This window comes from Accipiter gentilis, chromosome 17 (assembly GCF_929443795.1).
Source record: "Accipiter gentilis chromosome 17, bAccGen1.1, whole genome shotgun sequence".
Lineage (NCBI taxonomy): Eukaryota > Metazoa > Chordata > Aves > Accipitriformes > Accipitridae > Astur > Astur gentilis.
The window spans coordinates 16,618,934-16,631,995 of NC_064896.1; the positions used below are offsets into that span (position 1 = coordinate 16,618,934).

General features: G+C 49.3%; 1 protein-coding gene across 6 annotated transcripts in view; it reads left to right on the forward strand.

The window, feature by feature from the left end:
• The first annotated feature begins 9,385 nt into the window (after nucleotides 1–9,385).
• The window catches only part of TUB (TUB bipartite transcription factor), a 168,886-nt gene continuing 165,209 nt past the window's right edge, over nucleotides 9,386–13,062 (forward strand). For 3 of the 6 annotated variants that reach the window (XM_049820656.1, XM_049820657.1, XM_049820659.1), the window contains exon 1: nucleotides 9,387–9,617. In XM_049820656.1, the coding sequence (XP_049676613.1) occupies nucleotides 9,562–9,617 (56 nt within the window). In that variant the 5' untranslated portion in view covers nucleotides 9,387–9,561. Of the gene's footprint in view, nucleotides 9,618–13,062 lie in introns of all 6 variants that reach the window. The other 3 variants (XM_049820653.1, XM_049820658.1, XM_049820660.1) reach the window with 3 other exon arrangements.

Genomic DNA, 13,062 nt, shown 5'->3' on the forward strand with positions numbered 1-13,062 from the left:
CCCAGGGCACGCCAGGGGAGCATCGCGGGCGCACGTTCATCAGAGAGCCAAAGGGGAAGGTAGTAACGAGGACCAGCGGCTTGTGCGACCAGGGTGTCTTAGGGGGATAATCAGATATCTTCATCATATTTTTGAGTCTGTTAAATGCTACGTCCTTCTACAGAGAGATCGATTGTTTATTGGTAAGAAGCAGCTTGTTGAGCGGGATGACGAGGAGACGAACGGTGGTGGTTTGCAGCTCAGGTTCCGATTTTTCAGGTGAATGACGAAATAGCTACTGTACCTTGCGTCTGGAAGGACAAGATGCTTTGGTCTTTAATGAATGGGAAATCAATAAGTTATTAGGCTTTCAGTTTAGTTTCCAACTGATTACCTGCAAAAAGGTTCTGCTACTTAATACTCAGATATGGGTCCTCTGAAATCAACGCCCTGTGCAAGAGCCAATCTCTGCTATGGTTTTATGGTCTAGTGAAGGATTTTGCAATTCAAAGCTCTTCTCAGCCAGAGCAGGATCGAGTGACTTATTTCCATAACTGAAAATTACATTATACGTGTCAGAATGACATTAAAGAGCTGGAAAGTGTAATTGGGGTGTTTTCCAACGTGAAATCTGTCATTGTTTTGTATAAAACCCCTGAGATGTGGTAGAGCTGTCAGTTGCGTGGGGCTTTTTTGGTGCTTTTTCTTTAGCTCTCCCAAAGATGGCATTTGTTTGAGGTGTGGTGGCCACCTCATTTTGGGCTTGTGTCACTGCACTGAGGTGGCTAAGCTCCCACTGCCCCAGCAGAGGGAACAGCCTGAAGTAAGTGGGTATGTGGGCATGTGTCTGTCTTGGATTTCATTGTAAAATCTCAAATTAACAGTTTGGTATTTTTAGGTACTTGAGGTTCTGTTGTTGGGTTACCTTCCTAAAGTAATCCCGGTTTCCCATGACGTTTAAACAACATCAACTCACTTTTTAAGGCTTAAAAAATAATTTTTAAAGGGTAAGGTGGCTAATTTGCTAATTTTTTTTCAGATTCAGATGTAAAAAAGCTGAGGAGGAGCACTGCGTTAATGCTCCTGGTGCCGAGTTTCTTTTCTAGCAAGATTACTGTTGCTTAAAATTTCCCGTGGTAGAAGCCAGTCAGTGACAGTCCTCGTTACTGCACTGCTTTAAGGACAGGGCTGCCCGGCTGTCTAATTTATCCGCTGTCTGTGGTAGTCACAGAAACCCGCAGGAGCATCAGTAGTTGGGTTCACGGACGCAACCAAAGAGGCATTAACGGTTTGGTTCTGAATGCCGAAGCCGGCAGGACCCGTGGAGGAACAGCAATGGCAATGCCAGGTATGGCGCAGGGCGGGGATTTAAACCCCTTTTAGGCTGCAGGACTCGGTTCCGTGCCGGGGCCGACGCCGTCGCTCCCGCAGGACCCTGAGGTTTGAAGGACGCTCCGAACTGTCGGCATCTCGCAGGGCGGAGGCAGGCAGCGCCGGGGGCCGGTGTCCTCCCCGTCCTTCGCCCTTCGCCTCGCTCTTGCCGCGGGACGTCCCAGACGCTCGTTTGCCTCCCCGTCTCGAGCCCCGTCCCAGGGGCGAGGACGTCGCCTGGTTCAATTATTGCGTGGGGTGGGCGCCAGGGGTTGGGGAACAGAGCGGGGGCCAGCGCGGGCACCGCGTTTGGCGGGGGTCAGCCGAGAGCAGCCCCTCTCTCTGCCCCCGCCGGGTTGTGAACCCGCGCGCGCAGCAGCTGAACGTGGCGGGGCTGGGCGCTTCGGCCTAGCTGCGATAACGTCGTCAGTCTTTTCCGATGCTTAGATCTTTATTTCCCTTCCTTGCAGATGATGTGGATTACTGCAGGCGCAATCACCGTTTTATCCAGGCTTCTTAAAAACAGATACGTTTTTAAAAGCCACCTTGTTTTTGTTGAACCTGGATTTCTGTCAGTAAAGCTAGGAACTTCTTTCGCAGATACGAAGATGCTGGTCCAGAGAAATGGGTGCAATATAAAAATCCTCCAGCAGATGGAGGCTGGACTGGAACTCATTTTGTTTGTTGGGTTTTTTTTTTCTTTTTCTGTTTTGTTGTTGTTGTTGTTGTTGTTGTTTGTTTGTTTTAAATAACGATCAAAGATAACTTTAATCCCTCTCTCAGTCCTCTAACCTCAGAGACGATTTCTTCACACCTATCTCTGGAGCTGAAGCATCTGATACGGCTGCTGGTCTTGAGCAGTTTTTTGGGGTCATGTGTTACTCGCTCGGCTTCTTTCTGTGTAGCTGCCCGCTGCAGTTACGCGTTTTTCCGCTCTGCCTCTCCTGGGCTCTCTCTTATGCCACTTTTTGCTCTTTCCCCTCCATTTTTTTCTAGTTTTTATATCTCCGTCGTTAGCTGGTCCATCTGAACCAAGATCCACATTAGCAGGGTGCTGCCTTCTCAAATCACGTGCCCAGGTACAGCCTAGCAGCATTAGGGCCTCTTAAGTAATAGAAACAAAACTTACTGAAACGCAAAGCCTGTATACAGCAAACACCAGACTGGATTGATGCATTATGTCAAATTCTCTCCACTTTTCCCCAAAGAGCAGAGCTGTGACCTGGCTCCCGGGGGCCTTTGGGACTGATGTGAGCTGCTGCAGCCTGAAGTAAACATTGGGGAGCCGCTAGTGTCCCAAAGGAGGGGGATGTGGTTGAATGTAGCATCAGTATCCAGAGCAGCTTTGTACCTTCTTTACCCCAAGGGAAATTCTGAATGGTCAAAACAATTTTCATTTTTCATTTTTTACTCCTATTAATGGAGTAATACTTCGCTGAAGGCCACTATAACCATCCATCAGCACAATCTTGAGTTTGAAGTACAAGAATTTCTGTACACGTGGGAAATTAGCAAATATTACCGAGATGAGTAGAAGACGAAAAGAGCTACTAAGAGATTGCCTCAGCAATTAGGACTGTACAAATGGCTGAAACCAGCATGAGGTCCTTTCAGTAATATGCTCCATGAGGAAGGCAGACTCTGCTAAAAAATACAGATCAGCACCCATGCGACTATGGACTTTCTCTGGTTTAGTAATTATAGTATTTTCTATAGAGTAAATATAGCATACATGTAGCATATCTAGTAAATACAGCATTTCCTAATTCCTCAAAGGAAGAAAGAAGTCAAGCTCTTGTGAGCGCAGCACCAGGTCCTTGTGTTTGTAAAGAGAGGACCTTTGAAACAGGCACAGATTGCACGGCAGCTGGGAAGGACAACAGGTTTCTAAATGCTTTCAGGCAAGGCTGTCAGAGGGTCAGTGCTGTCCTGTGCACTTGTAGGACTTGCGGGAGTAGCAATGTGTGGGGTGCTGGAGCGGGACGTGGGAGACTACGGGCAGTAGTTTCTTGGTTGCTGTTGGGAAAGCTGAGCTGCTTCAGTTTCCTCTCTGTAAGATGTAAATAGTGATGCTGGCTTCTTTGCGAAGTGCTTGGAGACTGACAGATGAAGTTGTTTATTATATCAGGAGCAGAGTAAAATTATAATGGGTCTTGGAGGGAATTTTTAGAAGCCACATTATCCTCTGAAAAGAAGATGAAATACAGAAATATGGCAGATGCTTTTCAGGATGTAAATACCCTCTTTTCAGAGAAAATTGTTAAGCCCAACTTTCATGAGCTTAATTTTGGCAGGGTAATATGAGGACATGTGGAAAAACAAACAGCAGCATTCCTACTTCCCTTGTTCCCTGATATAAAACATTATTTTATTCAAGGCACTGGCTTATTAGTCACCAGCATAGATGTTAGGTGGTCTGGAGTCTCCACTGCTCATCCCATTGGTGTGGATTTCTCTTCCTTAGGGCTAGCTGTTCTCTGGCAGCACAGATGCTTTTAAGCTGTTTTCTTCAGCTGTGGTAGGACATAATGTACCTTGCAGCCTGTCTTTGCCTTTTTTTTTTTTTCTTTTTTTTTTTTTAATTATGTAGTGTTTTTTCACAGGCATCTCATGCTTCTTTTAAGGCGGCAAAGCCCTGCGTGAGGACAAGGCTCTGCAGTGCCGTCCCCGTGAACACCTATAGCATCTCGCATTGCTGCTGGCCAAGTATCTTTAGCTGCAGGAACAGCAAGGGGTGCTAACAAACGATTGAGGCTTTTAATTCCCAAATCTGCCTGGGTAGGGTGTGACCAGCTTTGAGGCTCTGCTCATTTGTTTTATGCACCTCACTGAGGAGGGGTGTGCTTAAACCCCAGGGGGCCGTCGTGTAGGGGTTTAGGTATAAACCCAAGTCTCTTTCTAAGCGAGGCCCAGGTATTTATTCTGCAGGGGGATGCAGGGACGTTTGCCCAGGTGTCAAAGGGTTTATAATTTGTTTTTCTCGAGGTTTTCCTGTTGCTTTCCTAAAATACGTCTGATTATTGAAGGAGAATACGCATGTTTTGTTCAAGTCAGCCTGAGTCCCTCTGGAGCTGACACAGACGCTGGGTTGCAGTAGTCTCCTGCTGACATCTCATAAACGTCACCCTGGCACTGTCCCCGCCGGCGGCGGGTGTCTCAAAGCAGGCGATGGTGATTTCCTGAAAAAGCCCCTGCTTACAGCGGTGCTTAGGAGGCTGGCTCTGCTCCGCCTGGGGCTTGGAGTCCTCTGTCCTCACTCGCTCCTCTCATCTCCTCATTACCTGGAGATCATCTGGCCACGGGGCTGAACACGGGCAGCCCCTCCGGAGGAGGAGGGGAGGAATTCTTTGGTCGAAACCACGGAGAAGGGGGCAGTTAGTGCCCTTCTGCCCCCGGCGCAGGTCCCTGTGTCACAGGGCACTGCCTGCAGAGCAAGGAGCATCGTCCCCTCCGGGCAGCAGCCCGAGGGCTTGGAGAAATCCTCGCTTGCGTAAGTACTAATTAGGACTGCTGAAGGACTCGTAATCTCATTGAGGAACTTTTTGTGGCTGTGGCTAGAAAATGACCTGAGCGGTGCTGGCAGGTGCAGCTTCGAGCCCCATCTGATACAAAGGGAGATCCCGGCAATTCGTTGACAGAGCGCACCCACGCTGGTGGTGGGTTTCTGGAGCAGGAAAGCAAATGCCGTAGTCGGCTCTGGCCAGCGCCTCTCTGGCAGGACAGATGCAGAGACCTGTCTGTCCTTCTCTGGAGCTCACCTCCTGACTCAGACTGGGCTGCAACGAAGGGGCAGATTCTGCAGCCACAGACACCTGATGATGGGACAGGTGGTTTGTTGTGAACACGACGTTTTGCTGGAAAAACTACTGTCTGGGGATGCCCAAAATGTATGCTTAAACCTCATAGAATTTCCAGAATACCTAATCTGGAGTTGTTCCATGTTGGTTTTTTGACTTTCCACTGTTAAACCTGTTAGACACCATCCAGTGACTCAGCGGGTATTTTGTCACTTGTTTGCAGCATGGTATGTGCCAGCATAAAAATGCAGGAACAGCCTGTTTGCTTCAGTGCTCCTGCCAGTTTCATTTCTGTGGTATTTCAACAGCTCAAGCCAGTATTGCAGGTCACAGTTATTTGGGTGGTAAGATCTTTTGCCGTATACTAAACACCCGAAAAAAAAGGAAGGTTTTGAGCTTTCTTCGCGCTCGGTTCCAACCTTTCCCCCAGCTGGCACTGGGACGGTTGCTCTGTGGTGTGGCTCTCCAACTCTTGTAACGAAGAACTGAAATTTTATTACTGCTCCAGCATTAACATATTGTAATCCAGAAGCCTAGCCCCCTTGCTCCCCCCCGGACTAAACATACCCGCTTTGAGATGCCCCCGTATCTTCAGTGGTCAGAGGGAATCTCTTGAAACAGGGAGCAGATGTGACTTATTTTGGATGTGTGTAGATGTGCCCATGCACAAACAGATGACGACACCTGCCTTATGGCACTGCTAACAGAGCAGAGCAAATGGCAAGACAAACATTTCTGAGGCTGACTGAACTCCAGTGGGGATCTGATTTGTGTCTCTTCACCTTGTACAAGCTTACAAGTGCCCTGTCTTCCCCTTCAAAGCTGTTTTGAAAATTTCAGGTTTACAGTAATGTTGTCAGCGATGCAAGCTGTGGGGTCAGATGGCAAAAGTGGCACTGGGAGACTTGCATAAGAAAGCCACAGCCCAGCAGGAGCTGTAGATACAATTAATCATAGCTGTCAGTGTTTGTTTTGAACTAGCGTCACAGGAGTTGAGAAATGCCGTGGAGGAAGGGTTGGGAGGTTTTTGCATACCTGCATTCAGGGAGTTTGCCGTCCACACGCAGGAAGCAGGGAGACACTTGGGTCCTAGGAGGCTAAATTGCCACCCAGACTATTTTTCTGAGGAGTATCAAACTGTCATTCACTTGCAGCACAGCAACGGAGAAGTTGCGCTTGTTTTTATTCTGGAGCATCTCTTGTCCAAGCATGTTTGTGGAGGGGTCTCCTGAAGCAGGCACAGGGGATTTCTCAAAGCATGGATTTGGCAAAGCAATACCCTGTTGTATTTGGAGCTTGGATGTGGGTTTTGGTTTTTGGTGTGTAACTCACGTAGAGAGGCTGTACTTGCCATGAAGTTCAGCAGGGTCAACCCAAAGTCTTCACAACCCACCTGCCGCAGTGTGCCGGGACAGTTTTAATTTCTGATGACAGTATACTACTCTGGGTGTACAGCTGCGTTTCCCCCTGTCGCAGCATGAGCCGCCCTGGTTGGTGTATTCCTGCTCAACGCCCTGGTCCAGGATGAGTGAGAAGGAGCCTGAAGTGCCAGCGAGCTACGCTTCGGGTGAGGCACATGCAGAGGAGAGCCCGTGCTCCGGCAGCCGACCTGTGCTCCTTGCTTTTATTGACGCGCCTTGAAGTATTTGCTCACAAAGGAGTCTTCCCCGGGATGCAGGGACTTGTGTGGGTGATTTTCAGCTTGTCTGTTGTGGAAAATGTTGGCCTGAGTAATCCAACAGCCAAGTAAATGGTCAGGTTTCGGGTTGCCCATTTACAGCTTGCTTAGTGTGAGCACAGCAGCGAGCAGATGCGGGTAGGTGGAGGAGTTGGCTGTGACTGACTCTCTGCTTTCCAGATGGTTCATTTCGTCCAGGTCACTCAGTGCAGGTTATACATGAGATAAATGGGAACGCATTGTCTATATGTAACATCGACAACAGCATCTGTAACAGGAGTCAGGAAGATACACTCACAGGGTAGACACAGTTACAAGGAATGAGGCTTGGGCCTGGGCATCTTCGTTGCCATCTTGAGGAAACCTGGACGATGTTTTCCCTGTGTGAAAGGATTAAGGGCTTGGCCCGTTCACCCTTCCATAATAAATACTGGAAATGAACAGACTGATTGCAGGTATTCAAGAGAAAGAGGATTTAACTTGAACTAAAGGAACTGAACGGTGAAAGACCAAGTGTATCTCAGATGTCCATGAATACTTTTGAGCTAGAAACACGAAGGTCTCTGGTTGTCTGCAGGGTGAAACTCTAGGAGCTTCATCTACCTTCTGGAGCAATAGGAGCTTCTAGAAGCTCTTCACTACCAGCCTCTGGAGCTTCAGCTTGAGCCCTCTCATCAGATATGGTTGGTTGTGAGATGAAGGACTGGGCCTGATTAACCCAAGTCCCTTCCAGTCCTTATTTATGTATGTTTGGAATTTTTAGTCTTTGCTGTTGGGAGATCTTCCCCTTAGGAGCTGAGAGTGCATCCTACAGCTTAAGAGGAGGGCTGGGCACCTGGCTGGCCTTGTGGCAAGGGAAAGGGCCAGGAGATGCTAATGTGGGCCAAAGAGTTGAAGCTGTCTGGGAGAGGTTTGACAGCAGTCCCCCCATCCCCTATGCCTGCACATAGACATCTCGGGTCATGCAGGGGGCTGACCATGCTGACCTGGCACCACTTCAGGTAGCGGCTCACTTGGCCAAGGTATGGTCAGGTCTTCTCAGTAGCCCCCTGCGCCTGTGGCATTCTGGGCTATTGGGAAGCCGTAACTCCTTAAACCAGGAATGAAGCGTAGGACAGAGCGCAGTGCCTTGGGGCTGTGCGTGGGACATCATGCCCTGAGCACAGCTGTGCATGGCAAGGTTTGAGCAGCTCTGAACTGGCTTCTGGAGAGACAACCCTCTGCCTGCCTACACCTGACCCTGCAGACGTCCTCCTCGACCCAGGAGCATCCACCAAGCATCGTCAGTAAGGCTTGCTTTTGAGATCTGCTGCCCAAATCAAACTCTGGTAGGAGCTATGATGGGTGCCCCATCCAGAAGGTCACGATCCAGCTGTCTCTGTGTGCCTGTCATTGCACAGCTGTGCATCTTGGCAACCAAACTTCACAAATGTGTGGCCCTGGGAAACTGATGGCAAGCAAATATTTTAAGAGATGCAAGAAACCACTGCGCAGTTTGAAGGCAGACCTGTTCGATAAAGTGGTTTGAAAATGCAGAGATGCTGTGCAAGTTGTGCTGAACTTTTTGTTTTTCTGAAAAGAAACCTACAAGTGGATTTGAAGAAAGTTTTTTGGTTTGGTTGTTTGGTTTGGCTTTTTTTTTTGGTAAAGTGCTTCAGTTTGAACTACTGTCTCACGCTCCCCTCCTATTGAGATTATTGGAACTGGTCAGAAAATAGTGAGCAAGCAAGGTCTGATTCCCACCAGCACATGGTGGGGGCGGATGGGGCACCTGGGAGCGGAGCGGACCCGGTGCTACCTGCTGCCGGCGGAGGTGAGAAACCCCTCTGCGAGAGACCCACAGCCCCACGGCACGGGCCCCAACACTGAGCATTGCTGGTGCCCACCGGGGAAACGCGGGCAGGAGCTTGGCTCTCGGTCCTGTGCCCGAGGCCCGTGCTCAGAAAGAGTCCCCTGGAGGCTGGATGGATGCCACGCTAACGCCCTGGCTCTGGGGCAAACCGGGGCTGTGTGCTGCGCAAAACCGGTGACTGAAGCGGGGTAGGCGAAGCATTTTTTGCTGTACTCAGAGTGACCCCTGGAGAAATCCGTCGGCTGACCTGTCGGGCGCAGGGGCCGCGGTGGGATGAGCGGCGGGGCCGTGTCCCCGGCACGGAGGTGATCCTGCGGAGCTGCCCCTGCGCCCAGGGGACGTGATCGCTGTCTGCCTGGAAAATCACGACGGCGAGACCCGGGGACCCGCGGCGGGGTGGGAGACGGCTGATGTCAGAGCGATGGACCCGTATCTGTGGCAACCAGAATAAATAAATAAATAAGTGAAGCGCGTGTGCCGGAGCAGGAGGCGTACAAGCCGCCGCTCCCCAGCACGGCTTCGCCGAATATCTCTTAAGCGGCTTAGCACCCTCGCTCCAGTTTATTACCTGAGCGCCTTTGTGTCTGCCGGGCAGCTGGGAGCATCCTGGCGCCCGTCCCCTCGACGAGGACCCTGGGAGCCCTCCCTCCCTCCCTCCATCCCTCCCTCCCTGCCTGGCACGGGCAGTGGTTCGCTCCGCGCATCCCGAGCTCAAGGCGAAGCCGTCTCTCGGCGGTGAATTTTGGCCCCACCGTGCGAGGCCGGAGGCGTCCGCCTGCATCCCGGCGGTGGGCCCGTCTCCGGGCAGGTGTTTGGTTTCCAAACCTGGCAGCCGGCGCCCGCAGGAGGTGAGCGATGCTGGAAGCGTCGTAGCTGAGCCGGAGATGGATGGTGTCGGCAGCAACAGGACCATGTCTTACAGTAGATGGAGTTACAACAGGTATCGTCTATCTTGTTTTGGTTTGGGTTTTTTTCTTTTTTTCTTTTTTTTTTTTTTTTTCCCTTCCTGATATTGTAAAACCGGCAAGCTGTTTATATAAACCGAGACGGAGAGCCCTCTTCAGGAAAGCATAAACCTTTACTGACGCTGCTTTTACAGTCGCCTAGACTTCTGAAAGGTGATCTCTAGAAACCGCTGTTCAAAGCCGGCACCTAGACATTTTCTACAATTATAAACTAAGGCTTGGGAAAGGAAGGGGCCAGGGAGCGCCTAACGAGTGATATTTTCAAGCAAAAGCTGGGAGGAATGCTACATACAGCCAGGTACCACAGAGCTGAGGGGGCTGAATTAGGAGTCTCGCTGAGACTGCTGAAACACTCACACCGTGTTTCATATCAAGATGCAACTATGCGTGCATATTTTTCCTCTTCTGGGGAATGGAAAATTATTGTAGCATTAGTTTTGCTTTTATGTGATTCATGGTTGTGATTGAAAGGTTCTTCAAGCCTGGATAGAAAAAAAAGGTACAAACTTCATACTCTTTTTTTTTTTTTTTTTTTTACTTTTTGTCTGTGTGAATATTACGCCTGAAATGAAGCCAGATGCTAGGCAGTATTAGCATCTCACTGAATCACTACCACAAGCCACCACAATATTCTGAAGAAATAACCTTTGGAAGTGGTTTTTAGTGCTTGAACGTGTATTCAGTGTCACCCACGCTCGCCAGGTGCGTGGGTTTATATGGTTTATACATGCATCTAGAGAGTTTCACTCATTTTCAGCACATTCATACTGCCTCAGCAGGAAATACATACAGATGCATACAGTGGTGGCAATAGGAACGGTGTCTTCTTTTAAAAAAGTATATACGTTTTTGTATATGCAAAGCCGAGTTATACAACAAGCCATGATTTTATGCGTATATTCTCCCACGTAGAGGATGCTTTCCATCTGATGCCATGTCCTCAGAAACAGCAGCACTGAGACCCTGTAGTGCTCAGGTCTGTCCCATGCAGTCAAAGTTTGCAGCAGCTTTGACATCCTAACCCTCCAGTAAACAATCCAGAAATTTCACAAAAACCTCCCCTTGCATGCTTTCTCCCAGTGCTATCACCTTTTGATTTAACCTTATGTATTGCTTGCAATCTCTTTCTGCAGTTTTCAGTCTTCCTTACGCTGACACATGAGTTGCTGATTACTGTTTATTAGCCTTGCAACCCGGAGGTGTGCTGCACTTGTGTGTCTACCCTTTTTGGCTTTTGTAGTGCACCTGGGAGGAGATATGCAGTATTTCAGTGCCTGGGCTGGTTTTTTGGTGGCCGGTTTCCAGGTTTTGAGATTTTTCCTGTTAAATCAAAGCTCCATGAGCCGATGCCCGCTTACACTATATATTTTTCAGTGCAGGAGGCTGAGTGAGTCGCTGCTTTTACTCACAGTCTTCCCTTTCTGAAAAATGGTGCAGAGTTGTTTTTGCACACTGAGCCTGTCCTCCCACTCCCACTCTTGTGCCCAGACCCACGACAGGAGAAGGAGCTAACTCTTTTGTAGCCAAAACCCCCGTGGCTGCTCTTGCATTTGGAGCACATTCACTGCCCCATCTTCGGTCTTGCTGAGCAATGACAGAAAAAAGCTTTGGGGGAACGTCCTGCCAGGGAGGGAAGGAGACGGGAGGTGCTCATTTTGAGCATCTTTGAGCATCTGTGGGGTGCACTGATGCTTGGGTACATGGGCTCTGCCCCCGGCTCTGCTCCGGCGGGGCGCAGGATGCCTTTCTGACCTGCAGGCTCACGCGAAGACCCCGCAGGCTGAGACCCTCCTGTGACTGCTTATGCGACTGTCAGGGCTTGGGGGGAACACGAAGTTATTGCAAGATTTCATGGAAGTTGCACTCCAGTGTAGTGGGTTGTAGGAGATTTGCTAGTCAGGTTAAATAACATAATTTGCTCCTTCCTCAAGGGACGCTTGTAACCTTGGGCAAGAAACGCTGCTGCTCGTAAAGCAGGGTTAATGACGTTTACTTCATTTACAAGAGTCCTGTGAAACCAAGTGATAACGCTGGCGTTGTTCCTCCTCACCAGTGGCCACGAAACGTCACAGCTGCTCTTGGGATAGCTGCTCTGTGGCAGAGCTTTTGGGCCAGGGTTCCTCCAACATCAGCTAGCAGCAAAGAGAGCATAACAGATATATTTGTGTTGACTAAACCCATAATATTTATAATTCCTGGGTTCCTCATTATGGTGTGACCTGCAGAAGTCACTGTGCTTTTTTGCATGTCCCCAGCCTGTATTTCCCTGGAGGCAGGAGGGGTTTAGGCACATACCTGTCCGCACGGGCGCACGGGGCAGCACCGTGACCAGCCAAGTGCTGTGTAAAAGCCAACGACCGCTCGTCCGCCTGCACACCCAGGTGTCTCCTCTTGGTGATGGCCTCCATGAATTCAGCACTGCAGTTACAGATGGACAGGGCAGATGGAGCAGGCGCTGCCTCCCATAAATACAATTGCATCTCTCATTTTAAAAAATGCTCAATGTCAATGAAATCAGGTGAAGGGAATTAAACAGAGGTTTTGGTCTCTGCATTCCCTAAGATGCCTGATGGTAGAAGCCCATGGAAAAGAGGGGAGTTGCTATGTCCCTTCTAAATGGCCAAACATGTGCCTTGCGGATGAAAGCACTTGTGTGTAGCATGCAGAGGTTTTTCTAGTGGGGTTTATCCAGCACTTGTTGGGTATCGTCTCAGCATTTGGCCCTGTGATAGTGGGCTTTCCTTAGACTTGCTGCCCAGGATTTCTCTACAGCAAAAACACTGCTCATTCCTGCATGTGGTTTGTGCAATGAAGCACAGCAAGCACAAACATTGACTGTGAAACTCAAGGTGAGGGAGCCCCATGCAATGAGAAGAGACTGTTCAATAAAGTTCACCTCAGCTGCTCTCCTAACCAAAGGAAAGCTTTTATTCCACCCCCCCCCCCCCCCAGACTAGAACAGTGTGTATGTGAAAAAGAAATAAGTACAGTATGAAAAGGCTCTTAATGATCACGTGTGGCATTTCCACATCTGACTTGTTGGCCTTCCTAAAAGGCTAGCGTTGTGTCGGGCATGTCTTTGCTTTATTCCCTTTTCAGTGCTGTGATTATTTTGTCACTCTGAATGTTGCCAGCTGAAAGCAGAGGATAGGCAGCAATTTATCAAAAACCGGGGATGTTTTGAAGGTCCTAGAAATACTCAGGACTTCTGGAGTCAGCCAGCTAATTCCTAGAGTAAGATAATGCCACTCTTTCACCCTTTGCCCTTGGTGATATGCTCTTTTCTGGACAGTTACTACTCATTTTCGTTCGGTTTCTTTTCCCCTTGAAAAACTACCAGCAGTTGCTGGTAGTACCCAGCACTGATCAGGTAGGACCTGAACACTGTGTGAAGTTGGCTTCCTCTAGGCAACTTGCAGC